The 27,367-nt window shown below is 48.6% G+C and overlaps 3 protein-coding genes across 3 annotated transcripts in view; 2 read left to right on the forward strand and 1 right to left on the reverse strand.

The window, feature by feature from the left end:
• Window positions 1-27: 27 nt before the first annotated feature.
• GATC (glutamyl-tRNA amidotransferase subunit C) lies at window positions 28-11,720 on the forward strand. Its single transcript, XM_002719791.5, has 4 exons — window positions 28-147; window positions 226-398; window positions 9,412-9,515; window positions 11,226-11,720. The coding sequence occupies exons 1-4, from the start codon at window positions 67-69 to the stop codon at window positions 11,276-11,278; spliced, it is 411 nt and encodes a 136-aa protein (XP_002719837.4). The 5' UTR covers window positions 28-66; the 3' UTR covers window positions 11,279-11,720.
• A 423-nt stretch (window positions 11,721-12,143) lies between these two features.
• Window positions 12,144-22,999, reverse strand: SRSF9 (serine and arginine rich splicing factor 9). The gene is made up of 4 exons (XM_008272302.4): window positions 22,678-22,999; window positions 18,103-18,263; window positions 16,445-16,617; window positions 12,144-12,641 (listed from the first exon to the last, which is right to left on the reverse strand). Exons 1-4 carry the CDS (start codon window positions 22,863-22,865, stop codon window positions 12,498-12,500), a joined length of 666 nt encoding a protein of 221 aa, XP_008270524.2. The 5' UTR covers window positions 22,866-22,999; the 3' UTR covers window positions 12,144-12,497.
• A 75-nt stretch (window positions 23,000-23,074) lies between these two features.
• DYNLL1 (dynein light chain LC8-type 1) overlaps window positions 23,075-27,367 on the forward strand; it is a 28,186-nt gene continuing 23,893 nt past the window's right edge. Inside the window, exon 1 of the mRNA XM_017349497.3 lies at window positions 23,075-23,358. The gene's annotated coding sequence lies outside the window, so the exon portion shown is untranslated. The remainder of the gene's footprint in view (window positions 23,359-27,367) is intronic.

Here is a 27,367-nt window from a genome sequence, read left to right on the forward strand (position 1 = left end):
GCGTCACATTTAAGCGCGTCGCTCGGCCTTACGGGTGGCGCACTACGGGTGCCGGGAAGGGGAGACATGTGGGCGCGGGCAGTACGGCTGGGCCTTCGGGCTCCCCTGGGTGGGTTCCGGGCTTTCACCGCCAAGGCGGATGCTCAGGTAAAGGCCCGGGACGTCTAGGCGGGTGGCGGAGCGGGCCGCGTCCGTGTGACCCACCCTCCCCGATTCATTCCCCAGGGAAGTGGCCGGGTGACGGCCGAGGTGATCGAGCACCTGGAGCGTCTAGCGCTCGTGGACTTCGGCAGTCAGGAGGCCGTAGCGCGGCTGGAGAAAGCCATCGCCTTCGCCGACCGGCTGCGCGAGGTGGACACGGACGGCGTGGAGCCCATGGAGTCGGTCCTGGAGGACAGGTAAGCTCGCGGCTGCGGCCCCCCGGCCTGGACGGAGGCACCTCCGCAGGCCGCTGCAGGTGGCGGCTGGAGCCCCCGTTTCACAGCGACATGTGTTCATTATGCATGCTGTCACTCCCGCTTACAATCCCCGCGCCCGCCCAACGTAAGCGGGAGCAAAATCCGAACGGCCGCTCCTCGCCGTGGAGGCACCTCCCCCTGGGGTCTCACACACTGTGCTGCCACTAGGCTGGCTTCCCCGACTGCTTCCGCGACCGGCCGGGTCGGCTCTCATTTGTGCATTCTGCCTTCCGGAGTTTGCACGGCTGGCTCCTCCTTCCTTGGCTCTTTGACCTCGGCTTATCTCCTCAGAGTGGCCCCCTGGCACTCCGAATCCCCTCTCCCCTTCCAGTCACCAACTCTGTCTCGTTGGGGGTTTCCTGCGTTGATTTGTTGTCGTTATTATTACAGTGTGAGTTCACTGAGCTGCTTGCTGTCTCGAGATTTTATGCATTTTCTGATGTACTGATTCCCTAAGGAAGTATCTGTGAAAGTGCAGCAAGACGCAGGCACAAGCCCATGGCAAACCTTTCAGAACACGAAAAACAGGACCCAGAAACAACCTAAACAAATGGCAAATACACACTTCCACAATGGAATATTCAGCAGTTTAAAAATAACGAAACAACTACATGTTATTTGTGTGTATCGCGTATCAGCCTACAAATAGCATCATATACGCTGCCATGGAGAAGTCTCTGAGACATGCCTATTTTTTCTTTAAAGGCAGCATTAGAGCAGTACTCTTTGGGGCCCTTGTGGTGGTGCAGCAGGTGAAGCCGCTGCTTGTGACACTTCCAGTCCCAGCTGCCTGCTAGCGTGCATGGGAAGGCAGCAGAAGGTGGCCCAAGTACTTGAGCCCCTGCCACCCACGTAGGAGACCCAGACGGGAGTTCCAGGCTCCTGGCTGCAGCCTGGCCCAGCCCTGGCTGTTGTGGCTGTTTGAGGAGTGGACCAGAGGATGGAAGCTCTCTCTCCCTGTCTCTTTGAAATAAGTAATATCTGTCTTTGAAATAGATAATAAATCCTTTTAAAAACCCAGTACACATTGCTTCTTGGCCTTTTGGCTAAGATCAAGTGTAAAAATCAGCACTGTTCATACCATATGTGTAGTCTACATCTGCTGGTGTATAATTAAGTTGTGTTCCCCAGAAGCAAATGCAAGAAATTCACAAAATGATTAATTCATGGGAATGTTAAGGAAACTTTGTTTTTGTTGAAGATATATTTATTTACTTGAAAGAGTTACAGAGAAGCAGAGGCAGAGAGAGAGGGAGGGAGAGAGGGAGGGTTCACTCACTGCCTGGTTCACTCACTCCCTGGTTCACTCCCCAGATGGCTGCAATGGCCGGAGCTGGGCTGATCCGAAGCCAGGAGCAGGAGCCTCTTCCGGGTGCAGGGGCTCAAGCACTTGGGCTGTCTTCTACTGCTTTCCCAGGCACAATAGCAGGGAGTTGGATCGGAAGTGCAGCAGCCAGGACTCCCATATGGGATGCCAGCATTGCAGGCGGTGGCTTTACCTGCTACACCACAGCGCCGGCCCCCACACATAATGTGCCTGAGAGCAGCGGTATCAGTGAGTGAAGTAGCGCAGTGTCATGCAGTGGGGACAGGTGACTTGCTGACAAAGCAGCTGTGAACAGCAGGAGCGGTTTCCGCCCACCTCTACCAACTGCTGCCAGATCTTAATTTGAAAGGAAGCGCCTTCCTGGGGAAAGCTGCTTCCCAGCAGCACACTTGATTTGCTGTCGGGGGCTACAGCTGCTTGGACAGGAGGATGGGTGACTTGCTGTGCTCCCTCCCCCAGAGTCAGGCCGGATGTTAGTCCCCAAACACTTAACAGAACTGAGCAGAAACTTAACTCAATCATGGTGCTGGGTGGCGGGGCCCTGGGTGATTAAGTTAGATCATTAGGATGGAGCCCTGACTGGAGTCCTGGTGGCCTTGTAAAGGGTCAGACAAATCAGATCAACACAGACATAGCTGCTGAACTGGGGACCCACCTGATCCTGGACTGTGAACCTCAGGCCCATAAACCAAAATAAACTTTGTCTATAAAGCAGCCTGTCTCTGGTAATTTGTTATAAAGTCAACTACTACATAGCTCATAATCATAGGGACAGTTGACAACTATCCTAGCCTTTTCTTGGTAGAAATAATAGACAAAAGCAGTCCTAACTGCAAGTGGACGCAAGGAAGATTCGCTGCCTTTGGCTAGTGAACAGGCCCAGCCAGACGATCTGCGACTACATTCTTTGTGTGAGTCTTGCTCCTAACTGCCACGCTTTCTTCCAACCTTTCTTCTTCCTTGCAATCTGGCACTCGGGTCAGGGCAGTGAATCTGCTATTACACTGCACTTCAAAATGGAATCTGATTTTCATTCTGTGGCCTGCGTCCTGGAGGTTTCACACTGCTCCTTAGGGTGAAGACAGCATCAGTGGAGCCTGCAGGGAGTCATCAAACCTAGCCTTTCAGTTCTTCATGCGCTCTCCTTCCTAGAATTCCGGCCTGGCCTTCACTCCCACCACTCCTCTTTTTGTCTACTTCAAATTTCAAATGCCACCTCCTTAAGAAGTCTTTTTTTTTTTTTCTCAAGATTTGAACAGAGAGAGATCTTCCATCTGCTGATTCACTTCTCAAATATGGCCACAACGGCCAGGGCTGGGCCAGGTGGAAGCCAGGAGCTCCATCCTAGTCTCCCACGTGGACAGCAAGGGCCCAAGCACTTGGTTCATTTCCTGCTGCCTTCACAAGTACATTAGCAGTTAACTAGATGGGAAGGGCAGCAACCAGGACTCTACTGGGGCTCCTGATATGGGATGCCAGCATCGCAGGTGGCTTAACCTGGTGTACCACATTGCTGGCCCCTTCATTGTACTGAATTAGGTTCTTTCAGGACATGTGACTCTTCATGGTATTCAGTAAGTACAATACACCTATTCACACATCTATTTGAGTGACACCTGATTTCTCTGCTCCTCTCCTGTTCATCTGTGTTCTTGGGAGCATGTCTATTTCTGCTCATGTTTGCAATGTGTAACACCAAATAGATACTCAGTAAACATTTACTGAAAGACTGTTCTTTATTAGTATCTTTGGGAAAGGAAGGAACAGAAGCCTGAAGAGGAGTCAGAATCTTCCATCACCTAGAGGGTAACTATAAAGAATAAAATCAGGGGCCAGTGTTGTGCTTAGTGGGTTAAGCTGCCACCTGCAACATCAGCATCTCAGGTGGGTGCTGGTTCGAGTCCTAGCTGCTGCACTGCCAATCCAGCTCCTGCTAATGTGCTTGGGAGGGCAGTGGAAGATGGCCCAAGTCCTTGGGTCCCTGCACCCAGGTGGGAAACCCAGATGAAGCTCCTAGCTTCGGCTTGGCCCATACCTGAGTTTGCAGCCATTTGGGGAGTCAACCAGCAGATGGAAGACATCTCTAACTGTGCCTTTCAAATGAGTAAATTTTTAAAAATTACAGAGGGAGGGGCTGACACTGATGTAGCAGGTAAAGCCACCACCTGGAGCGCCAGCATCCTGTATGGGCACCAGTTTGAGTCTTGGCTGTTCTACTTCTGATCTAGCTCTCTGCTGTGGCCTGGGAAAGCAGTAGAAGATGGCCCAAGTGCTTAGGCCCTTGCACTCGCATGGGAGACCCAGAAACAGTTCCTGGCTCCCAAAAGACCGACCCAGTTGCAGCCATTTAGGGAGTGAACCAGTGGATAGAAGTCTCTCTCTCTCTCTCTCTGCCTCTCTGTAACTCTGCCTTTTAAATAAATGAATAATTAAAAAAAAAATACAAAGGGAATTTTGTGAAAAAGATGAGGGATCTGGATCTACTAGCTGGGATCTCAACTTGGCATTCAGTGATTTGCACCTTCTGTATATTAGAAAACCAGTTTGTGTTAGTAATTCACATTCAGTTTTTCTTTTTTTAATGCGAATTTATTTTCATCTATTTGAAAGGCAGAGATAGAGATCAATTGACCTTGCATCTGCTGGTTCACTCCCCAAATGTCCTAAAGCGCCATAGTCAAGAGCCCCGAACTCCATCCAGGTCTCCCATGTGGGTGACAGGAACCCAAGCACTTGGGCCATCATTTGCTGACTCTTGGGATGTATTAATAGTAAGCTAACGGAGCTGGCTGGTTAGCTCAGTTGGTTAGAGTGTGGTGCTAATAGTAAGCTAGATTAGTGGCATGTAGGCATTCAAAGTGGCAGGGTTTTTAAAGATTTATTTGAAAGCAGAGCAAGAGAGGGATAGAAATATCTTCTATCCACTGGTTCTCCCTAAGTGGCCACAATAGTCAGTTCTGTGCCAGGCCTAAACCAGGAACTAGGAATTCCATCCTGGTTGATCCCCCATGTGGGTGGCAGGAGCCCAAACTGGGCCATCATCTGCTGCTTTCCCAGGCACATTAGCAGAAAGCTGGATTGGAAGCAGAGCAGCCAGAACTTTGCAATATGGGACATTAGTGTTGCACAGCCTAACTCTGTGCCACAACACCAGCCCCCATTAATAATTTTAATATGACATTAGTAGGATTTTAGTGTTTTTTTTTTTTTTTTTTTTTTTTAAGATTTATTTATTTACTTGAAAGGCAAGGGTTACAGAAAGAGAGGAAGAGACACACAGGTATCTTCCATCCATTTGTTCACTCCCCAGATGGCCACAATAGCTGGGCCAGCCCAGGCCAAAGCCAGGAACCAGGAGCTTTATCCAGGTTTCCGACATGAGTGGCAGGGGCCCAGGTACTTGGGTGATCCTTTACTGCTATTCCCAGGCCTTTAGTAGGGAGCTAGATCAGAAGTAGAGCAGCCGGGACTTGAACTGGTGCCCAAATGGATAGTAGGCAGCAGCTTTACACTACAATGCCAACCCTAGGATTTTAATGTTTTGAACATACTACCTCTCAGAATTTGGAATGAACTCAGATAAAGTGAAGACAGGTATTAAATAGTTTTGAGCAACAGACATAATAGAAATCTGTACATGAGTAACATCATTTGGCTTGATAGAAAGCATTAAAAAAAACTAGCATGCTTACATGCCAGGAACTAAAAATTTATATATATTATCAAAGTTATCAAATACAACCCTGGAAGGTAAATGTACATTTTATGGGAGAAACTGGAGCACAGAAAGTGTACATAACATGGCTAACCTTTCACAAGTAGTAGGAAGCTAAACCAGGATTTGGGACCCATAGTCTGCTCTCAAGTGCTGCTCTAGCTATGCCTATTAATATCATCCTCTAGATACTGCTCTTTCATCTCAATCCAGAGACTGACTTTGTCTGCAAGCCAGAGTTAGAGAAGGCAGAGACAAAGAGACAAAGCCAGAGATCTTCCATCCACTGGTTCACACTCTTAATGGCCACAACAGCCAGGGCTGGGCCCGACCAAAGCCAGGCTCCTGGAATTTTATCCGGGTCTCCTACGTAAGTGCAGAGGCCCAAGCACTTGGGACGTTTTCCACCAGGCACATTAGCAGGGAGCTGGACCAGAAATGGAGCAGCGGGACATGAACTGGCACTCATTTGGGATGCCAGCAACACAGGCGGCGGCTGAACCCGTTACACCACCCCGCCGGCCCAGACTTTGTTTACGGCATCTCTGCAGCTACATACTTGAATGCTCAGGGTGTCCCAGAGCCTTAAACCAAAAACATACAACCAAACTGATGAATTCATATTACAGTTTGATTCACTTAGTATGCAGGGAAAAGGCTGGAAGGGGAACCTGCCCACAGAAGCTACTCCTGCCAGTCAGCTACCAGGGAAGAGGCAAGAACAAAAGCAGTGGTAGAACTGTCCATCACCCAGTCCAAGGGCTGACAGCACCACACACCAAGTCATTCTATCTTCCTGCTGCCATGGCACTCTGTGTGCCTTTTTAAAAAGTAGTATTTCCCAATTACTGGCTTAAGGGAGTTGTATGTGAGCTTTGGCATGCAAGGAGTTCCAGCTCACAGGCTTCCTCATTTGAAGCATGAACAGTCTAGGAAATATTTTTAATTCTCCCAATTGCACAGATTAGTTCCAATGCATAGAAGAAAGATTGACTATCAAAACAGGTATCTTGGGAGAACTGGGGTATCTTCTCTTATAGGATCTTCACTGAAGACGACAGGTGAGGCAGAATTTAGTCAATCTGCCCTGGACCTGGAGAGCTCATCTGGTCCTGTTTGTCTTGTACATGATTCTCAAGCCCAGGAAGGGTAAGCAGCTGGCCAAGTGAGGGGTCTGCTTAGTGTGTCAGAGACCCTAGGTTCAGCAACCCAATGAAGAAAACGGAGGCAGGGGTCTATTCTAGGAAGCACACCTTTATAATCAGTAATTAAACAAAAATGTGTGGGATTTAAAGGGACGAATTTTGTTTTTCTGGAAATTTCACTTATATAGGAAGTTCAATACTCAATAAGTGAGTAAATCAATTGCTCTCAGATCTATGGGAAGTAGCTCTTAACCCTGTTAGCAGTAGAGAAAGATTACTTTGTTAGAATCAAATGCTAAGCAGGTCAAGAGCATCTCGTTTTGAAAGACTGATGGGAACAGAGGTATACAGGGGTGCAGGCACCACTCAGCACCTACCTTACTGCCGTAAGAATGCAGGCCCAGCATCATCAGACCTTACTTTTTAAATTATCATTTCACTTAAATCTTCCCACTGAAAGTGAAACAATCAGTAAGAATATACTGAGATTTGAATTCAGCTTGAGCTCCTAGCCATTTTGTTAGTCCAAAAAAAAAAAAAAAAAAAATTGAATCTAGTGGTTACCACTGAATGGCACAATTAGGATTTTAATTTTATTCTCCAAGTTTTCTTAAATTAATGTGTAATGCCTGTGTGGTTAAAAAAATTGATGCAACTCACTTCTTAAAAAAATTTTTGAGAGGCACAAAAGACACAGGTCCCATCTGCTCATTCCCTGCCCCCAAACACCTGCAAGGGGCACTGTTAGGATGGGTCAAAGCCAGCAGTCAGGAACCCAATTACTAGGATTATCACTGCTGCCTCCCAGGGTCTACATTATGAAGTCAGAAACCAGAAACTGTGCACAGCTACTCTCATGCGGACGTTGTTAGGCTTAACACCTACCCTAACCCTGATTTAAGGTCTAGAAAGATCACTTATTCAAGGCCACAGTTAAGACAGTGCCATATCCTAGAATGGCCTCCAGCTCTTCTCCCTTTATATGGTATTTATTGTGTCTAGTTCTGAGATGGGGGCCACAAAAAGGAGAACTAGTCCTTTCCTAAAAAGAATCTTGTGAGAAAGGTCATGTGCGACCTTTGTCCAGATGTTCAAGTCACATTCTTGCCCCTTTGGGACACAACTCAAACCCCATTAGGACTAGCTTCAGCCTGTGCCCCACTCAAAGCAGGAGTGGCTGCTCCCAGATCACTGTTTAGGAGACTGCTGGTATTGTAGCTGCAGTATTGGGAAGCAGGCTGAGACCTCTCATCAGCAATCTTTATTCCTTTAAACAAAGAAGCCTCATGTATATGTTCAAGCTCCTGGTTGGTTTTACCAGTTTGCCATCTGGGTACCTTGAGTGAAGCCACAAGGCTCAGAGAACAATGGAAGCCTTTTTATTTTCTTTTTTTAAGATTTATTTATTTGAAAGGCAGCGTTACAAAGAGGGAGAGAGGGAGTGAGGGAGAAGAAGAGACAGAAAATCTTCCATCCGCTGGTTCATTCCCCAAATGGCTGCAATGACCAGAGCTGGGCCAGGAGTCAAGTTTTATCCAGGTCTCCTAAATGGATGCAGGGGCCTAAGCACTTGGGCCACCTTCCGCTGCTTTCCCAGGAGCATTAGTAGGAAGCTACATTGGAAGTGGGCAGCCAGGATTTAAACCAGTCTCCATATGGGATGCTGGTTTCACAGGTGGTGGTTTAACCTGCTACACCACAATGCCAGCCCAATTTAAGCCACGTCTGCCACATTCTTGCCCAACGGCAGGTACTTCTGTATCAACTCAGGTGGCTGGAGTGAAAAAAGCAGCTTAGTGAAAAATGAGCTTAGATCCCAGTGCTGTCCTTATGAGCCAGTGTCCCTCCCATCTCTGCTTAGGCTTCTAGCTTCCTTTTCTACCCTGGGCAAGCCAACCTACGGCTTGCCCAACTTCTGGCCTGCCTCTGTTTACAGTGGTTCCTGCTGCACCTGCCAGGAGGTCTGTTTCCCATCCTTTAGCACTACCACCCTCTGTTCTAAACAGATGCTCTTCACCCAGGCTGGCCAGGTACCCTACTATTCCCTTGGCAGGCTTTGCTTCTGTTAGATTTAATATACAGTACTATAATTACCTTTTTTTTTTTTTTTTTTTTTTTTTTTTTTTTTTTGACAGGCAGAGTGGACAGTGAGAGAGAGAGACAGAGAGAAAGGTCTTCCTTTGCCGTTGGTTCACCCTCCAATGGCCGCCGCGGCCGGCGCGCTGCGGCCGGCGCACCGCGCTGATCCGATGGCAGGAGCCAGGAGCCAGGTGCTTTTCCTGGTCTCCCATGGGGTGCAGGGCCCAAGCACCTGGGCCATCCTCCACTGCACTCCCTGGCCACAGCAGAGGGCTGGCCTGGAAGAGGGGCAACCGGGACAGAATCCGGCACCCCGACCGGGACTAGAACCCGGTGTGCCGGCGCCGCTAGGCGGAGGATTAGCCTAGTGAGCCGCGGCGCCGGCCACTATAATTACCTTTATACCTGTTTCTGCCAAAAGTAACTTGCCCATAGTGATCACTCAAAAATATTTGTTAAACATATCAATTCCAAGGAATAATTACCACTTACCTCACTGGGTTGCCAGGACAATCTATAAACTGTAGACGGTTGTTTGGTCTACTGCTGACCACAGCTTCTCTATCTCTGAGCAGTGACCATAACTCAAGAACATGATGCTCCCCGTTCTCCCATTCTTGACCCTCTCCACCAATCCCTAGAATCCCCGCTGTCTGAGAAGGTAACCTTGAGCTTCTGGCTTTGTAGATGTCTATACTTGAGATCCGACAATGTAGTAGAAGGCAACTGTGCTGAAGAACTACTACAAAACTCCCATCGCGTCGTGGAGGAGTATTTTGTGGCCCCCCCAGGTACGTGTTGCCCAGAGTGGTTTACCAGTCCAGATAGTCTCACAGTGACCTAAGGAATGAAGTAGGAACTGTGAGGACCAAAGATGCTATGTGAAGGCATTTTGAGAAGGACAAAATGCATACAGATGGTGACATGAAAGTGGCAGTAGAGTACCCGGGTTATACTCACCTCTAGACCCCAGCTGGTAACAAGAATGTACAAAATGGCACTGGGGGTGGGGAGGCACAGTGGGGGGCAGATCTGAGCTCAAGCTCTGCCCAAAGCTCTACCTGCATTCAGGGCTTCTTATTTTGTGCCAGGGAGAAAGTGACCCCGTTTTCCCAGACTGCCTGGATACCTGGCATTTTTGTGTGATACTTCCCACATTTTCACTGTTGACAACCAATTCAAAAATTTTACAAGATGCCATGCAGGCCAAATAAAGCAGCCTGTGAGCTAGTATGGCTCTGCACTGCTTGCCTCTTTGGGATATTTTAAATGGAAGCCTTAAAATAACTGGGCCAATGGTAAAACCCAGTACTTGGGTAGGCTGACTGTTGCTATCTCCTCTGCAGAGGGGTGAGCATTCAGAGCGGCTGTACCCTCTGGCATTTGGGACTAGGACTACCAAAGCACTCCAGAAAACTGCTTTCCAAATGCCAGCTTCCAGTTCAGGCTATCCCCTGGGCAAGAACCTCCACCTAAAACACCAACTCTTCCCCAAGACCAACGAGTTAAAGGAAAGCTCTGATTGAAGGAAGGATAGGAAGCAAAGCTGGCAAACTGTTGAGCTAAACTGGGGTAAGGAACCTTTTTCTGCCAAGAGCCATTTGGATTTATAACATCATTCACGGGCCATACAACATTATCAACTTAAAAATTACTACAGATCTACTGGACTTCAAATTCCACATGCAGTTGCCTTGGCAAGGAAACAACACATGTTCTCTATCCCTGAGCTAAACTCTTGTAAGCATGGCTGACTGACCTGTAAACTGTCGAGAGAAATAAGATTTGATGATCTCTCCATCTCAGGGCCTGATTATTGCTGCTTCATACATACATTCTATCTCCCAAACAGAACCTTGCTTCAGACTTTGCTTCTTGAAACAAACGTAGTAGTGGTTTTTCCTTCCACTCTTATCTGCATATACCCGGCTAATTAACCTGTCTACACTTTTTTTAAAATTTTTTATTTTTTTAATTTTTGACAGGCAGAGTGGACAGTGAGAGAGAAAGACAGAGAGAAAGGTCTTCCTTTTGCCGTTGGTTCACCCTCCAATGGCCGCCGCAGCCGGTGCACTGCGGCTGGCGCACCGCACTGATCCGAAGCCAGGAGCCAGGTGCTTTTCCTGGTCTCCCATGGGGTGCAGGGCCCAAGCACTTGGGCCATCCTCCACTGCACTCCCTGGCCATAGCAGAGAGCTGGCCTGGAAGAGGAGCAACCGGGACAGAATCTGGCGCCCCGACCAGGACTAGAACCCGGTGTGCTGGCGCCACAAGGCGGAGGATTAGCCTATTGAGCCACGGCGCTGGCCCACTTTTTTTTTTTAATAATATGCATTGACTTGCCTTCACTTATGATTGGGATTAAGTTAGAAAAACAGGATACTATCTACCCTTATTAACTGCTTATTTTCCAGACTGACCAAGTGATTTGTTAGCTTCCTTGAGCCAGTTAGGTAGCAGGCTCAGCTATAACTTTCTCTCTTGTTGCTGTTTTCAATCAGGTAATATCCCTTTGCCAAAGCTGGATGAACAAGAGTCCTTCCCACACAACTGATCAGCTATTTTGGGAAGGGAGCACCCTGCGAACATGTGGAAGCACAATGATGGAATTTTATTGTAAACACTAATGTTCCCATTTCCTTCAGTCACCTGAAAAAAATGGATACATTTCTTAATCAACTCTTCTGAAGATGGAATTGGAAAAGACCTAGCAAAAATGAAGCAATGAGTTCCTGGTGCTAATGGAAGTAAAAGAGCAAAAGCTTCCAAGGAAATGGATCGAGTATTTCACTTAGAGGCCTGTTCAGTATGGAAAACATTATTCTCCCTTATCTCTCTCTAAAAAGACTGTCTACCAAACTGCATAAGTAGCTTTTCTGTTTAAGTAACTGGAAGGCAGAGCACTTGACCACTGTGTGACAATCTCAACTGTCATTTTCACTGCTGTTTCTGTGGACTCAAGCAGCTGTATCTCTATTAAACATAACTTGAATTTGCTTGTGGGTACCTGCTTTGTTCCAAGCACAGAGCTAACTTTCTGCTAAGGTCTGAAGAGAATTCAAAATAGACTACAGCTTGGGAACTCCTACCCTAGAACCATCTGCCATCCCACAAAGTGATTCTACAAAAAAAGCTCTGGGCCTGAAATAAAATATCTTATTCTTACCTTTCCCTTCCTTTATTGCAATGCTCCCTTTTTCTTTAAGGCACCTTAATTTACAAGCATGGCCTTGAATAAGAGAACCCTGAACCTGCCATTGAACTTCAAGCCAACATCAGAGCAACTGTCTATACCCAAATAGAGTTACCCACTCTTGCTTCTTAACAACTGGATATAAGTGGCTACAGCTAATTTCCTTTTTGAATCAGTGTGCCTGTTTGATGAAATCCATTAACTTAATTAAGGACAACCACACATGTCAATTACCAAACGTTTAAAATATATTTCTAAACAGAATGGGCCCACTCAGTCACAGTAACTGCTGATCTCCATAGCAGAGCAACCCACAAAGACACAGCACTGATTTTTTTTTTCCCATAATTGGGGGGTGAAAAATATACAACTTGTTTCTGAACCAAAACCACAATTTCTGCAGTTTAAAACATTTCACTGCTAATATGGCCCTGGTAGAAATTATGTAAGTTTTTTATTTCCTTAAAAAAAAATTAAAAAAATTTCCTAAGCCACTAAATCATCAATCTGGAATGTAGATTCTGAGCACAAAGCAGCTCAGTTCATCTAAAAAATAAAGAAAAAACTCCCATCACCTGTCTCAGTAGGGTCTGAAAGGAGAGAAGTAGTGTGGGGAACCCCTGCTTTGGTATGGAGAGTCACGGCCCCTTGAACCAGACCGAGACCGTGAATAGCCATAGCTGGTGCTTCTCTCAGGATAAACTCGGATGTAGGAAGTCTCACCCTGAAATTCAAACAAAAAGATATGTCAGTATTGAGCACTTACTCTGTGCCTGGCACAGTGTTACCTCATTAAACCATCTCAACATTATGAAATAGATACTATTCTATTTCAAGAATTATGAAAAATAAAGATTTAAGTTATATCATTTGCAAAAGGCTATACAAATTAGTAAATGGCAACTTGGGGATATGTTTGAAGCAGCTAATGTATTCAATACCTCCCAGGGTTCAGGAGCTGGGCTGCATGCTCTAGATGTTACAGGTCAGCTTCCTGGCAGGTCTTGGGACTTGCTGTTATGTGAACATTTCACACTGGAGGATCCAAGATTCAGAATAGCAGCTCAGCCAAGCAATTCATAAGCAAACAAGGAGTCATGTCTAGGCTGGCCTTTCTCCAGGCCCTACAGGCCCGCAGGCAACATCCTAAGATGCTAAGGTCGAAGAAGCCAGAGGCGTTCTCACATTAGGTCAAAGTCACTGAATTTACCCTTACAGGTCAAAGTGCTGTTCTCTTCATGCTACAAATTGAAGTCCTAGAGGACAGCCTGATCCAAAGCACTGGTAAGCCATACAAGCCATAAAATTGAGGAATTATACGAATTCTCAGAAAAAGAAATGAACCCAGAGATCTGTGTTCCCCAGGCTTCCCCAAGCACCACAGCAACAGAATAATCAGAAAAAAGCAACGTCCAACTGCTGAAGTGGCATCTGGTGTCAGTGACATCAAAGGGAGTCACCACCCAAATCAGAGAGATCCAGAGTAGCAGCTGCCTTCCTGAAAGGAAGGATAATAAGAACTAAGTTCTGGGGCCGGCACTGTAGGGTAGTGGGTAAAGCCGCCACCTGCACTGCCAGCATCCCGTATTAGTACTGGTTTGAGTCCTGGCTGCTCCACTTCCAATCCAGCTCTCTGCTATGGCCTGGGAAAGCAGAAGATGGCCCGAGTCCTTGTACCTTTGCACCCACATGGGAGACCTAGAGGAAGATCCTGGTTCCTGGCTTTGGATCGGCTCAGCTCTAGCAGCTGCGGCCATTTGGGGAGGGAGCCAGCAGATGGAAGATATCTCTGTCTCTCTCTCTGCCTCTCTGTAACTCTGCCTTTCAAATAAATAAATAAATCTTAAAAATAAATAAATAAATAAAAAACTAAGTTTTAAGAGTGAGGGGAGGCTGGCGCCACGGCTCAATAGGCTAATCCTCTGCCTGCGGTGCTGGCACACCAGGTTCTAGTACCGGTCGGGGCTCCGGATTCTGTCCCGGTCACTCCTCTTCCAGTCCAGCTCTCTGCTGTGGCGCGGGAAGGCAGTGGAGGATGGCCCAAGTGCTTGGGCCCTACACCCACATGGGAGACCAGGAGAAACACCTGGCTCCTGGCTTCGGATCAGCGCGGTGCAGTGGCTGCAGCGTGCCGGCTGCAGTGGCCATTGGGAAGTGAACCAACGGAAAAGGAAGACCTTTCTCTCTGTCTCTCTCTCTCTGTCCACTCTGCCTGTCAAAAAAAAAAAAAAAAAAAAAAAAAAGAGGGGATGGAACCTGTGCTGTGGCACAGTGGGTTAAAGCCCTGGTCTGAAGCACCGGCATCCCATATGGGTGCCGGTTCGAGTCCCGGCTGCTCCTCTTCCAATCCAGTTCTCTGCTATGGCCTGGGAAGGCAGTGGAAGATGGCCCAAGTCCTTGGGCCCCTGCACCCACATGGGAGATTCGTAAGAAGCTCCTGGCACCTGGCTTCGGATCGGTGCAGCTGTGGCCACTGCGGCCAGTTGGGGAGTGAACCAGCAGATGGAAGATCTCTCTCTCTCTCTCTGCCTCTCCTTCTCTCTGTGTAACTCTGACTTTCAAATAAAATAAATCTTTAAAAAAAAAAAAGAGAAGAAGTTATGCTACTTGCATGTGATGTGAATCTCACCAATTTTTTTAAAAAGAAGAAATCCAAGTTTACTTCCTGGTCATGTCAATTCATGTGAAAAAACATTTGATAAAACTAACACCTATTCTGGGGCCAGCCTTGTGTTGCAGCAGGTTAACGCCCTGGCCTGAAGTGCTGGCATCCCATATGGGCGCTGGTTTGAGACCTAGCTGCTCCACTTCTGATCCAGCTCTCTGCTATGGCCTGAGAAGGCAGTGGAAGATGGCCAGGCCCCTGCACCCATGTGGGAGACCCAGAAGAAGCTCCTGGCTTCTGGCTTTGGATTGGCACAGCTCTGGCTGTTGCAGCCAATTGGGGAGTGAACCAGCGGATGGAAGACCTCTCTCTCCTCTCTCTGTGTAACTCTGTCTCTCAAATAAATAAATAAATCTTAAAAAAAAAAAAAAAAGTGAGGGGATCAACTACAAGAAAAAGCCAGAGTGATGCACGTTTCAAAGATGATCTTTTTTTTTTTTTTTTACTCTGGGGAAACAAAAGTGAAGTGTTAGCCTTTTAGCAATACCTAGCTAGAAAGGATGAAATTGGCCTGCAGAGCCCAGACTAGACCCAGAGGAGGGACAGCCATAAGAGTTAGGTTTACTTAGGGACATTGATGTTTAAGCTAGTTAGGAAAGGGGTGATGTTAAAAAACAGCTCACCCCATTATGGCAGACTGTACCAGTACTCCCTCCAGGTTAAAAATCAGGCAGGTGCCTGGCACAGCAGTTACAACAGCTGTATCAAGACATCAGAGTGCCTGATTTGAGCCCCAACTCCTCCACTCCCAATTCAGTTTCCACTAATGTACATCCTGAGAAGCAGCAGATGATGGCTCAAATGCATGGATCCCTGCCACCTATGTGGGAAACCCAGTTGGAGTTCCTGACCCCTGGCTTTGGCCTGGCTCAGCTCTAGCTGGGCATTTGGGGAGTGACCTCCACAGATGAAAAAAATCTGTTTCTCCATCTCTCTCTGCCCCTATCTTTCAAAAAAGGAGGGGGGGGACAAAAAAAAAAAACAAAAAAACTGTATGTACACTTCTCTGCTATGACCCTAGAGGGCTTAGACATGGCAAATTCCTTGGCTTTGTCCATTTAAGACATCTTTTAACATTTTTTATTTATTTGAGATAATGATACACAGAAGAGTTCCTATCCACTGGTAAACTTCCCAAATGACTGCAATGGCTAGGGCTGGGCCAGGCCAAAGCCAGGAGCTGGGAAGTCCATCTGGGTTTTCCACATGGTAGCAAGGACTCAAGTACTTGAGCCATTACCTGCTGCCTCCCAGGAAGCATATTAGCAGGACGCTGGAAACACAAGTGGAGCTGGGACTTGAACCTCCAATATGGAATGCAGGCACCCCAAGTGGCATCTTAACTGCTAGACCAAACACCTACTTCAGGAGAGATTCTTTTTTTTTTTTTTTTTTTTTTGACAGGCAGAGTGGACAGTGAGAGAGAGAGACAGAGAGAAAGGTCTTCCTTTGCCGTTGGTTCACCCTCCAATGGCCGCCGCGGCCAGCGCTGCGGCCGGCGCACCGCGCTGATCCGATGGCAGGAGCCAGGAGCCAGGTGCTTTTCCTGGTCTCCCATGGGGTGCAGGGCCCAAGCACTTGGGCCATCCTCCACTGCACTCCCGGGCCACAGCAGAGAGCTGGCCTGGAAGAGGGGCAGCCGGGACAGAATCCGGCGCCCCGACCGGGACTAGAACCTGGTGTGCCGGCGCCGCTAGGCGGAGGATTAGCCTAGTGAGCCGCGGCGCCGGCCCAGGAGAGATTCTTAATGGTACTATGAGGAGGTCATCACATGGCAAACACATGGCCTATTGCTACTTCTTATAGGTCAGGTTCAGGTACAGTGAACTGAGTACAAGCTCCTAAACAACATAGGAACCCACCTCATGAGAGCGGAACTTGGTGTCATCCAGTTTACGCAGGGCATATTCCATGTCTTCCTTTCTAAGATATTCAACCATCCCCATTCCATCCTTCTGCACATCTGCATAACAGACATCCCCAGCTTCTCGCATATGATCTTTTAGGTCCTGCCAGCTGCCTGATGGAGGAAGTCCTAGACATGGAGAACACAAGAGAAGAGCCCATTTCTTTTAGCCATGTTAACTGCCCTGTTAAGAGCCAGCAATCCTTTCTCTGTGAATTACTTAAATCCTGAGGGTCCCCAAATCACAAATCTTGATAAGGGACATGAAACCAGAGAAGAACATCAAACATTAAGTGGTAAACCACTTTTAAAAACTGGTCCTAAGCTAGTATTCCAGAGATCAAGCCTTTCCAACATAGCAAGAAGTCCATCGTGTTACAGTTTTAGTATCTCTGAGTTCACAGCCTATTTCTTTGTCCTTCACAATCAATACAAACCCCTAAGACTTTGAGTTCCAATTTTTTCCATTATGAGATTTATCAGTACCAGTTATTTCTTGCCTGACTGGATTTCCCAGGATATGGGAAGTCTGAAACAAGCCAAGGAAATACCAAAATATGTCTGAAGGTAACAGTAACAAAAATCTACAGAGTTTGCTTTCTTGCAGGTGTGAATGACTGACAAACTAGACAAAGTACCTCTTAAGAGATCAGCAAATTCTTCAATACAGTGAGGGAAAGGTAATACTCAGATGCTAGAACTAGTCAGGAGTCATACAACCCTACCTGATGTCATGAAAGGGAAATGTGCTCCTGCTTTCAAAGGCTGTGTTTACCGCTCACAGCTCAGGACTGCAGCCATTTCCTAAAAGTTTTCTAAGCAGGATTTCAGAGCAGCATGGAGAGAAAAAAAGATAACGTATGACATCCTGAAGGAGGGAATAGAGTTCTAGGGTTAAAAATTACAAGGGGACACAAGATAGGCAGTATCACTCTTAAGTACATTGGAATCTGCTGTGATTGTTGACATTCACATCTTAAAAAGATGCCAGGCTGCTTAATACATTTTACTCCACGAGGCCCTAAACTCCCCTGCAATGGCCAGAAGGCCCCAGGTCTTTACTAGTGCGTTAATATTTCAAAGACACACAAACCTCTGAGCGTAACATTTCATCACATGTAAACCCTAGACAGAAATATTCTATACTTTCCAATACAATCCCCAAGACTCTAGAAGTCATGAGGCTTTTGCTTTTCTTAATAAAATTCAGAAATCACAACAAACTCTGGCCTTTTTAAGATCTAAGACTGGGTAAAGTTACTCAGAACTGGCTCCTGGAATACCCTTCCAGCAAGTCTCACACCAAGGTCCATTCGAAAGGAAGCATCTTTGGAACTCCTGCTCACAAGGTTTTGTCATCAGCTTCTCTCTTCACCACTTTATGAGAAAACCTCTTTATAAAAAGCATGTTCTTTGAAGGCCGCACAACAGTGAGATTTCACTTGCAGGATACCTGCCTCCCTGGATAGAGCTTCACACTGTCACTGTGCACAAGCTAGCACAGAGAGCCCTAGAATCCCATGCACTGAGTGTAACACGCAACACTTCCTGGAGGCCAGCTTCTGTGCTAAGTATTTTACATGCACCATCTTATTCAATTTGAAAGGAAATTACCTGAAACAAGAACTCGGAAATCAGATCTTCTTGTAGGCGGCCCGTTCCTCCCACCACGGGGCCACCCGCCCCGACCTCCGTAAGTCCTGGGGAACTCCACACGAAGCCGACATTGGCCATAATCATAACCATTCCTTCCATAAATTGCATCCTCAGCATCTCTGCAAAGAAAAGTTTAGAGTTAGTGCTGCCCAGGAGGCTAAATGACTTCCCAGTGAAGGACATAATAACAGGGAAAGCCAGAATGAGAAGAAAAACAAACAAAAACAGGATCTTGGTGTACTTTTGCTTTGGTTTGAAGATCTTTCATGATACCGGAATTAAATGTCACAGCTGTAACATACAGGGTTTTCTAGGTATGAAATGATAACCAATGGGGGCCAGTGCTGTGGAACAGTGAGTTAAGCCACTACCTGAAATGCCAGTATCCCATATGGGCACTGGTTTGAGTCCTGGCAGCTCCATTTCCAATCCAGCTCCCTGCTAATATGCCTGGGAAGGCAGTGGAACACAGCTTAAGTGCTCGGGCTCCTACAACCACACAGGAAACTTGGAAGAAACTCTGGGCTTCCTGGCTTCAGCCTGGCCCAGCCCTGTGCGTTGAGGCCATTTGGGAAGTAAACCAGTAGATGAAAGATCTAACTCTGCCATTCAAATAAATAAATCTTTTTTTTTTTTTTTTTTGACAGGCAGAGTGGACAGTGAGAGGGAGAGACAGAGAGGAAGGTCTTCCTTTTGCCGTTGGTTCACCCTCCAATGGCCGCCGCGGCCGGCACGCTGCGGCTGGCGCACCGCGCTGATCCGATGGCAGGAGCCAGGAGCCAGGTGCTTTTCCTGGTCTCCCATGGGGTGCAGGGCCCAAGCACCTGGGCCATCCTCCACTGCACTTCCTGGCCACAGCAGAGAGCTGGCCTGGAAGAGGGGCAACCGGGACAGAATCCGGCGCCCCAACCGGGACTAGAACCCGGTGTGCCGGCGCCGCTAGGCGGAGGATTAGCCCAGTGAGCCGCGGCGCCGGCCGAAATAAATAAATCTTTATAAAGAAAAATAACAAATGAAGAAACAGTACTTATAAAAGGGCTAAACCAGAAAACTGTTGACATGATTGTGCTAATAAACCAGAGTTTATCTAACGTTAAGAGCAATTTCTCAGAACACATACCATACTTTAACCCTTTAATGTTCTTTTAAAGCCTAGCATCTTAACTCCTATAGAAAGAAAAACCCATTTAAAAAGTGAGCTCAAAACAAATGCAAATGAGTGTATGAAACTCTCTCTCTTTTTAAAAAGATTTATTTATTTATAAAAGCCACAGAGAGAGGTAGAGAGAGAGATGTCTTCCACCCACTGGTTCACTCCCCAAATGACTGCAACGGCCAGAGCTGAGCTGAGCCACGAGCTTCTTTCCAGGTCTCCCACACAGGTGCAGGGGCCCATCTTCCACTGCTTTCCCAGGCCACAGCAGAGAGCTGGATGGGAAGTGGAGCAGCCAGGACTTAAACTGGCGCCTATATGGGATGCCGACACTGCAGGCCAGGGCTTTAACCCACTGTGCCACAGCATTGGCCCCCTGGAACTCTCTTAAGTGTACCTTTTCAGCAAGGTTTGAAGAATTGAGTTGTCAAAAACCAGTCTCTGTGTACAATTTTGCTGAAAGAGATTAACATTGGATAGTTACTTTAAGTGTTTCCTAGGGCTCTAGGACAGTTAGGAATGTCAAGTTCATAATCTAAAATGGCTTTGAAGATTGGGTGGACGAGTAGAGCTGAATGTGCTAATGAGGGCATTATTCAGTGTTATAGGTACAAAACTGCTTATGAGGTTCCAGGAGCATGGCAACAGGACATCTAGTGTAACCCTGACTCTTTTTTGAAGATTTTTTATGTATTTGAGAGGCAGTGTAAGAGGGGGAGAGAGAGAGAGAAAGAGAGAGAGAAGGAGAGAGACAGAGAGGTCTTTCATCTGCTGGTTCATTCCCCAAATAGCCACAGTTGCCTGAGCTGGATCAAAGCCAGGAGCCAGGAGCTTCTTCCAGGTCTCCCATGTGGGTACCAGGGCCCAGGCACCTGGGCCACCTTCCACTGCTTTCTCAGGCCATAAGTAGAGAGCTGGATCGGAAGACGAGCAGCCAGGATTCGAAATGGCACCCATATGGGATGCCAGCACTGCAGAAGGAGGCTTAACTTACTACACCCAGCAAAGGCCCCAACCCTGACTCATAAAGTATGGAGGAAGGATGCAGCGGCGAGGGCTTAAGAGTGGACTTCATTTTTGTTTTAAAGATTCAATTATTTATTTGACAGAAGAAAGGGAGACACAGAGAAAGAGATCTGTCATTCGCTCCTTCACTCCTCAAATGCCCTCCACAGTCAAAGCTGGGTCAGAACAAAGACAAGAACCAAGAACGCCATCTTGGTCTTATATGAAGGTGGCAAGGTCCCAATCACTTGGGTCATCTTCTGCTGTCTTTTTAGGTACATTAGCAGGGAGCTGGCTATTTAACAGAGCAGGAGCTGGTATTGTGGCATGGCAAGTTAAGCTGCCGCCTGCGCAGGCATTGCATAACAGAAAACCACTTAAGTCTCAGCTGCTCCACTTCAAGTCTAGTTCCCTGCTAACGACCCTGGGAAAGCAGCAGAAGATGGTCCAATTACCTGGGTCCTAGCCACCCATGTGGGAGACCTGGATGGAGTTCTCAGCTCCCGGTTTGGGCCAGACTCAGCCCTGGATATTGTAGCCATTTGGGGAGTGAACCAGCAGATGTACAATCTCTTCCATTCCTTTTCTCATTATCACCCTGCCTTTCAAATAAATCTTAAAAAAAGAAAAAGAAAAAGAAAAAAAAAGCACAGCTGCGACTTGAACTGGCACTCCAATGTAGGATGCAAGAGTCCCAAGCAAGCAGGGGTGGGCACTGTGGTGTACTAGGTTTAGCATCTGCCTGTGCTGCTGGTATACCATATGGGCACTGGTTTGAGGCTGGGTCCTCCACTTACGATGAAGGGGCCCTTGCACCTGCATGGGAGACCCAGAGGAAGCTCCTGGCTCCCGGCTTCGGACTGGCCCAGCTTGGCCATTGTGGCCATTTGGGGAGTGAACCAGCAGATGGAAGACCTCTCTCTCTGCCTGTCCATCTCTCTGTAACTCTGCCTCACAAATTAAAAAGAAAAAAGAGTCTCAAGCAGCAGCAACTGCAACACAACCCCAACCTCTTTAGATTGAATATTCTTCTACCTCCTAGTAGTTGTGTTTAATCAAGTTTTTATGTGTAATCTAAGTAGAATGCCTATCCCACAGGGTTACTGCAAAATGTAAACAAGATACTTCGTGTACAGTGCTTTGCTTGAAACTTGGCATCTGGAGATATTAAAAAGAGCTTTTCTTTTATGAAAGGAATGAGGGGAAAATGACAATGTAGCATACCACACAGTAAGTTTGTATTCCAAGGGCAGAACAGGGAGTTCACGTCTGATCTTGATCCCATGCTAGTTCCTTTTATTAACAATTAAATCCTTAATTTCTTCTTCTTGTAAAGTGTGGTTTATTGTATGTAACTCATAGATTACTGAAAATGCTAAAGATCACACTGAATGGTACTTGACAGATAGCGACTGTTCAAGAAAACACGTGAGCACCAAGAGGGGCAGCCTTTTCCTGTTTAGACACCAGCTCCAGGAATGAGGCCCGCCAGAGTCTGAGGGTGCCTCCCGCCTCCCCATCTGTCCCCAGCCGCTCTCCCGGCCCGATCAATTCCTCCACCTGGGGCAGGCAGGGCACCCTGCAGCCACTCCTGGTCATGAGGCAGTCGAGGGAACGCGCTCCCGGTTCCTCGAGAGGAGGACGGGAGAACGGAGAGCGGGTTCCTACTTAACCCGGGCGCAACGCCCAGAACCACCACCCGCAGTTCTGCAAGCTCCCTTTCCACAAAGGTTTGCACGGTCAAAGACACCCTCCCTGGACAGTTTAAAGACCCAAAGCTCCCCAGGCGCTGGGGGCTTCAAGACCCAGCAGCGCCTCCCCCAGCAGGGGAGCGGAACGAAGGCGGAGATCCCCTCCGGCGGTTGGGGAAGTTTACCCCTGGGGCCGCCGCCTTTCAGAAGCCCCGGGGCCGGGCTGCAAGTCCGTCCAGCACAGACCCCCCTCCGCGACCTCCAGAGGCACCCACATCCCCCCGGGCTGAGCCGCCGGCGAGACTCGGGCTCCACGCGCGCCCCCCCCCCCCACCCCGGGCCGGTGCAGGGGCGCGAGCTTCCCCAGCCCGGGGGCTGCTTCCTCCTCAGGGCGCCTCTCCGGGCGCCTCCCCGGGCGCGGGGCGCGCAGCGCGCATCCGTATCACCCCCCGAGGCCGCGCCGGGCGCGCTCGGGCCCTCCAAGGGCCCAGATGGTGTGTTTTTAAGCAAAATAATAATAAAGGAAGTGACGACGGAGCCAAGGACAGGCCGAAGCCCGCGGGGAGAGGGAGAGGACGCCTCCTCCTCCTCCTCCACCCGGGGGCGCCATGAGGGGGGTCTGTACTGAGGGGGAGGGGAGACTCCGGAGGGGGAGGGGAGAAGAGGGCAGGCGGCGGGTCTCACCGGGGGTCCTCGAAGCGCACGAAGGCGAAAGGCACGAGGCCGTGCCGGTTTTTGAGCTCGATCTCGCGAATGCGGCCGTACTTGTAGAACAAGTCCTCCAAGTCTTTCTCGCGCACGTCAGTCGGAAGGTTCCCCACGTAGATGCGCCCGTCGCCCTCGCCGCCGCGCTCGTCCACCCAGCCCGACATCCGCACCGCCCGACGCCGCGGGCCCGCCGCAGCCCACGTCGCCGCCGCCGCCGCCGCCGCCTCCTCAGCCCGGGTCCCCCCGCAGCGTCCCCGCGGGCTCTGAGGCGCTCAGCCGCACTGCATCATGGGAACGCGGAGCGGAAGCGACAGAGTCGACCGAGGCAAAAGGAATTCTCTTAAAGGGGACGCGGCGGAGGCGAGTGCGCGTGCGCGCGGGCCGGCGCCCCCTGTAGGTGCCGACCGGCCCAGGGCGTCCCGTACCCTGCTCCGTCGCCTGCTGCGTGGGCCTGGGCAAGTGACTTGGGCTGCCTGAGCCTGGGTTTCTCCCTCTAGCGCCGCCTACCTCACAGGCTTTTGTGAGCGCTCACTGAGCTGAGGGGGCGCGCACACGGCCGGCCGGCGGCTGTCACTCTGCGTGCGGGGCGCCGGAGGGAAGGAGGCCGGGGCGGCAGGCTGACCCCTCAGCTGTCCTCACAGCGGCCCTCAGCCTCAGGTCAGTAGCCCTCCGAGCCCCGCGGTCCCCATTTAGCTTTTGGACTCGCGAGTTTACCGGAGATGAGGAAGTGATGGACGCATACTTTTTCTGTCAGGACCGTCTCTGGAGAGCGCCTGGCTTTTGGCGCTTTTAATCCTGACACAGGATGAAAGGACCGCGGTGTGACAGGGGGAGAGAACAGAGGTCCCAGAGGGGTCAGGATTGGAACCCACAGCCCCGCCGTCCGGTCTGAGCACTTAAGATGGGCTCCCGCCTTGACTTTTCCACATGCAGAGAATTAAACCCGGGAACGTGTGGTAAACGGGACTCGCATCAGAGGAGAATCTAGGACATTTGTCATAGCGGAAAGGAACACTCTGGGGCGGGCATTGGCGCAGTGGTTAAGCGGCTGCGGGGGCGTCCGCATCCCGTATCGGAGTGCCTGGGTTCGAGTCCGGGCTGCTCTCCTCATTCCCGCTTCTTAGTCATGCACACCCTAGGAGGCAGCAGCTGATGGTCCAAGTACTTGGGCCCCAGCCGTTCATGTAGGAGTGACTGAGTTCCAAGGCTCCTGGCTTCTGCGTCTACTCCCCAGCGAACCAGTCTGTAGGAGATACGTCTGTCTCTGTCTCTCTCATCACGTATGAATGGTGGTATTTAGGGATGAGTGTTGATCCTAGCAGTTAGGGTGCTGTTTGCAGAGTGCTTTTGTTCAGATACCTGGCTCTGCTCCCAATTCCAGCTTCCTGCTAAGACAGACTGGGAGGCAGCAGCGATGGCTTCAGTATTTGGGCTTTTGCCACCTGCATAGGAGACCTTGCCGTGTGCACCCCCCACCCCGGCTCCAGTTGCCCCAGCCCTGGCCCTTGCAGGCATTTGCAGAGTAAACCAGTGGGTGGGAGCTCCCTCTGTGTCTATCTCTGTCTCTCTGCCGCTCAAATAATTATTAAATGGTATTTAAATGGCAACTTTCACTTTAGAGTTGATTGTTAGAGCAGCAATGCTTCATTTTCATATTCTCAAAGAAATTTTTATACAATATCACGGGTCTCCAGGTTTGAGTCCCAGCTGTGCTTCCAATTCCAGCTCCCTGCTAATGTGCATCTTGGGAGGCAGCAGGTGATGGCTCAAGTACTGGGGTCCCTGCTGCCCATGTGGGAGACCTGGGTTGAGTTCTGGGCTCCTGACCAGCCCCACCCATTGCAGACATTTGGGGAATGAACCAATGGGTGGAAGATCTCTCTTTGTCTGATGGTCTCTCTCTGTCTCTCTTCCTTTAAAATTTAAAAAATACATAAAATATATAAATAAAAATAAATAATTTAAATGTTTTAAAAATGTATACAATATTATCGCAGTCCTATACAAAAGGATATATTTGCACATACATACATTTGTTTGTGTGAGTGTATTCATTGTTTGAAACAAAAAAGCATAGAAGAAAATAACCTTCCAAATGTTTGTGGAGATACCTCTTAATGGTATTGATTTCTATATTTTTACTTATTTTATTTCTCTTTTTTGTGCTTATCAAATTGTCAAGTACTTCTTTTGTAACTGGAATAAAACAAAATAAATGATTTTTTTTTTTTTGACAGGCAGAGTGGACAGTGAGAGACACAGAGAGAAAGGTCTTCCTTTTGCCGTTGGTTCACCCTCCAATAGCCACCACAGCTGGCCCGCTGCGGCCGGCGCACCGCGCTGATCCGAAGGCAGGAGCCAGGTGCTTCTCCTGGTCTCCCATGGGGTGCAGGGCCCAAGCACTTGGGCCATCCTCCACTGCCTTCCCTGGCCACAGCGGGAAGAGCTGTGAAGAGGGGCAACCGGGACAGAATCTGGCACCCCGACCGGGACTAGAACCCGGTGTGCCAGCGCTGCAAGGCGGAGGATTAGCCTAGTGAGCCGCGGCACCGGCATAAATGATTTCTAAAGTAAACCAGGACCATCATATTCTGGATTGTGTAATGCCTGTAGCTATTCTCTCCTAGGCTTCAGAAGGCAAGCAGGAAAGAGCCCTGGCTAAGTATGACCTTGAATCTAAGAACTCAGCCTTATAGGAACTTACTTATCCCAGAGGCATCCTGCAGTCCAGATACCCCCTCATTTCCTCATTTTGGGGGATGTGTTTAGGTGTGTTAATGCCATTGTCTGAGTCCTGCCATTCTTATGCAATTGTTGCTTGCAAAGATAAAAAGAAAAAAGTGCTGCCAGAAACAACTGGGAGAGGAGTCAGCTAAGTGACCAATAGGACTCTGTTAGGTGGAAGACTCCGTGCTGATTGTAGTGATTCATCTTGTAGTGTGCAAGGTCCTGCAGCATGTTATCTCCAAAGGGGTTCAGTTCCCAAACCTAGAAAATGTGGCACCTAGATGTGGGGACATGGCAAACACAGACTTACTGGATTAGGACAAGCACAGCTAAATTGTTGGGAGCTTTTAGGATCCTCCACACAATTCCAAAGGTGGAGTTTGTTCCTTTGAGCCCAGGTGAAGACCTTCACAGGTTAGAACACAAAGGAAGCCGGTGCCATGGCTCACTAGGCTAATCCTCTACCTGCAGCGCCGGCACACCGGGTTCTAGTCAAGGTCCGGGCACTGGATTCCGTCCCGGTTGCTCCTCTTCCAGTCTAGCTCTCTGCTGTGGCCCGGGAGTGCAGTGGAGGATGGCCTGAGTGCTTGGGCCCTGCACCTGCATGGGAGACCAGGAGGAAACACCTGGCTCCTGGCTTTGGATTGGCGCAGCGCCACTTGGGGGGTGAACCAACGGAAGGAAGACCTTTCTCTCTTTCTCTCTCTCTCACTAACTCTGCCTGTCAAAAAAGAACACAAAGGAGGCCAAGATTATCACTTAATGCTCAGAGGGTTCATGGGCTGCATTCTCTACTAAGGCCATACACTAGGCAGGAACGTCCTTTTGAGCTTTTTTTCCTCTAGTTACTCGACATCACTTACTACATTCTCAAATTTTTGCTCTGTGTGAAGCCCAGGACACAAAGTAATGTAACTGTCCTCAAGTTGTCTATACATGTTGCTGACACACCCTCGTGTGGGATACAGTTGTGATAAGGGGAAGCTGCTTGAAACCACACTGGAGGACCTCCTAACGCAGACTTAGAGATTCTATAGAAGATTCCTAGAAGGAGATCTTTAGGTTGAGTTTGTAGGACCAGCAGGAGTTAAGCAGAGGAAAGAAGGGAAGGAGGTTTCAGACAAAAAGGACAGCAGGAATGGTAACCCAGACAGAAGACAGCTTGGCTACACTGTGACTGGAGTCGCGAGTTCCTGTAGGGAAGTTAGGGAGAAGGGGCTGGGGCTGGGACTTGCAAGGCCTGGTAGGCCTTGTTGTGGAAATCAATTCTGTTGAGGCAATGAGTAAACTGAAGGGTTTTAAAGGGTTATAATGGGATGAGACTGTCTCAGTAGGAAATGGCAGCTGATGGATTGGAGAAATGGAGAAGGGAAGGAGACAGAGCTAATTTGACCAGCCGACAGCTGCAGGAGAGTAGGAAGGAAATGGAGTGACAGTGGAGGGGAGGAGAGATGTGGCAGTGCCATTGTGGGGGAACTTAGAAAAAGTGAGAAATAACTAAGGGGACAGTATAAGAAGAGTACAGGATAATTACTGTGTAGGTCCTCTCCTGTGACTTAGTAGATCCTTATGTAAAAAAAAAAAATCTACATTATCCTGAGCTGATGCTTGGTTTACCAGTTATGATGCAGTGTATCATATTGGATTCATGGGTTCAATACCAGTCTCCAGCTCTTGACGCTTCCTTCCTGCTAATGCATACCCTGGGAGGAAATGGTGATGGATGAAGTTGCCACCCACAAGAGGGATGCAGGATTGAGTTCCTGGCTCCCGGCTTTGGCCTAGGCCCAACCTTAGCCCCAGAGCTTTTGTGGTTATTTGGGGAATGAACCAGTGGATAGACCAAGAGCTCTTCTGTATCTCTCTGCATCTCAAATAAATAAAATTTTTATAAAAATTACATTATCCCTGAACGATTTTGGAGTTACAGTCTTAGTTT

Source organism: Oryctolagus cuniculus, chromosome 21, assembly GCF_964237555.1.
Source record: "Oryctolagus cuniculus chromosome 21, mOryCun1.1, whole genome shotgun sequence".
NCBI lineage: Eukaryota > Metazoa > Chordata > Mammalia > Lagomorpha > Leporidae > Oryctolagus > Oryctolagus cuniculus.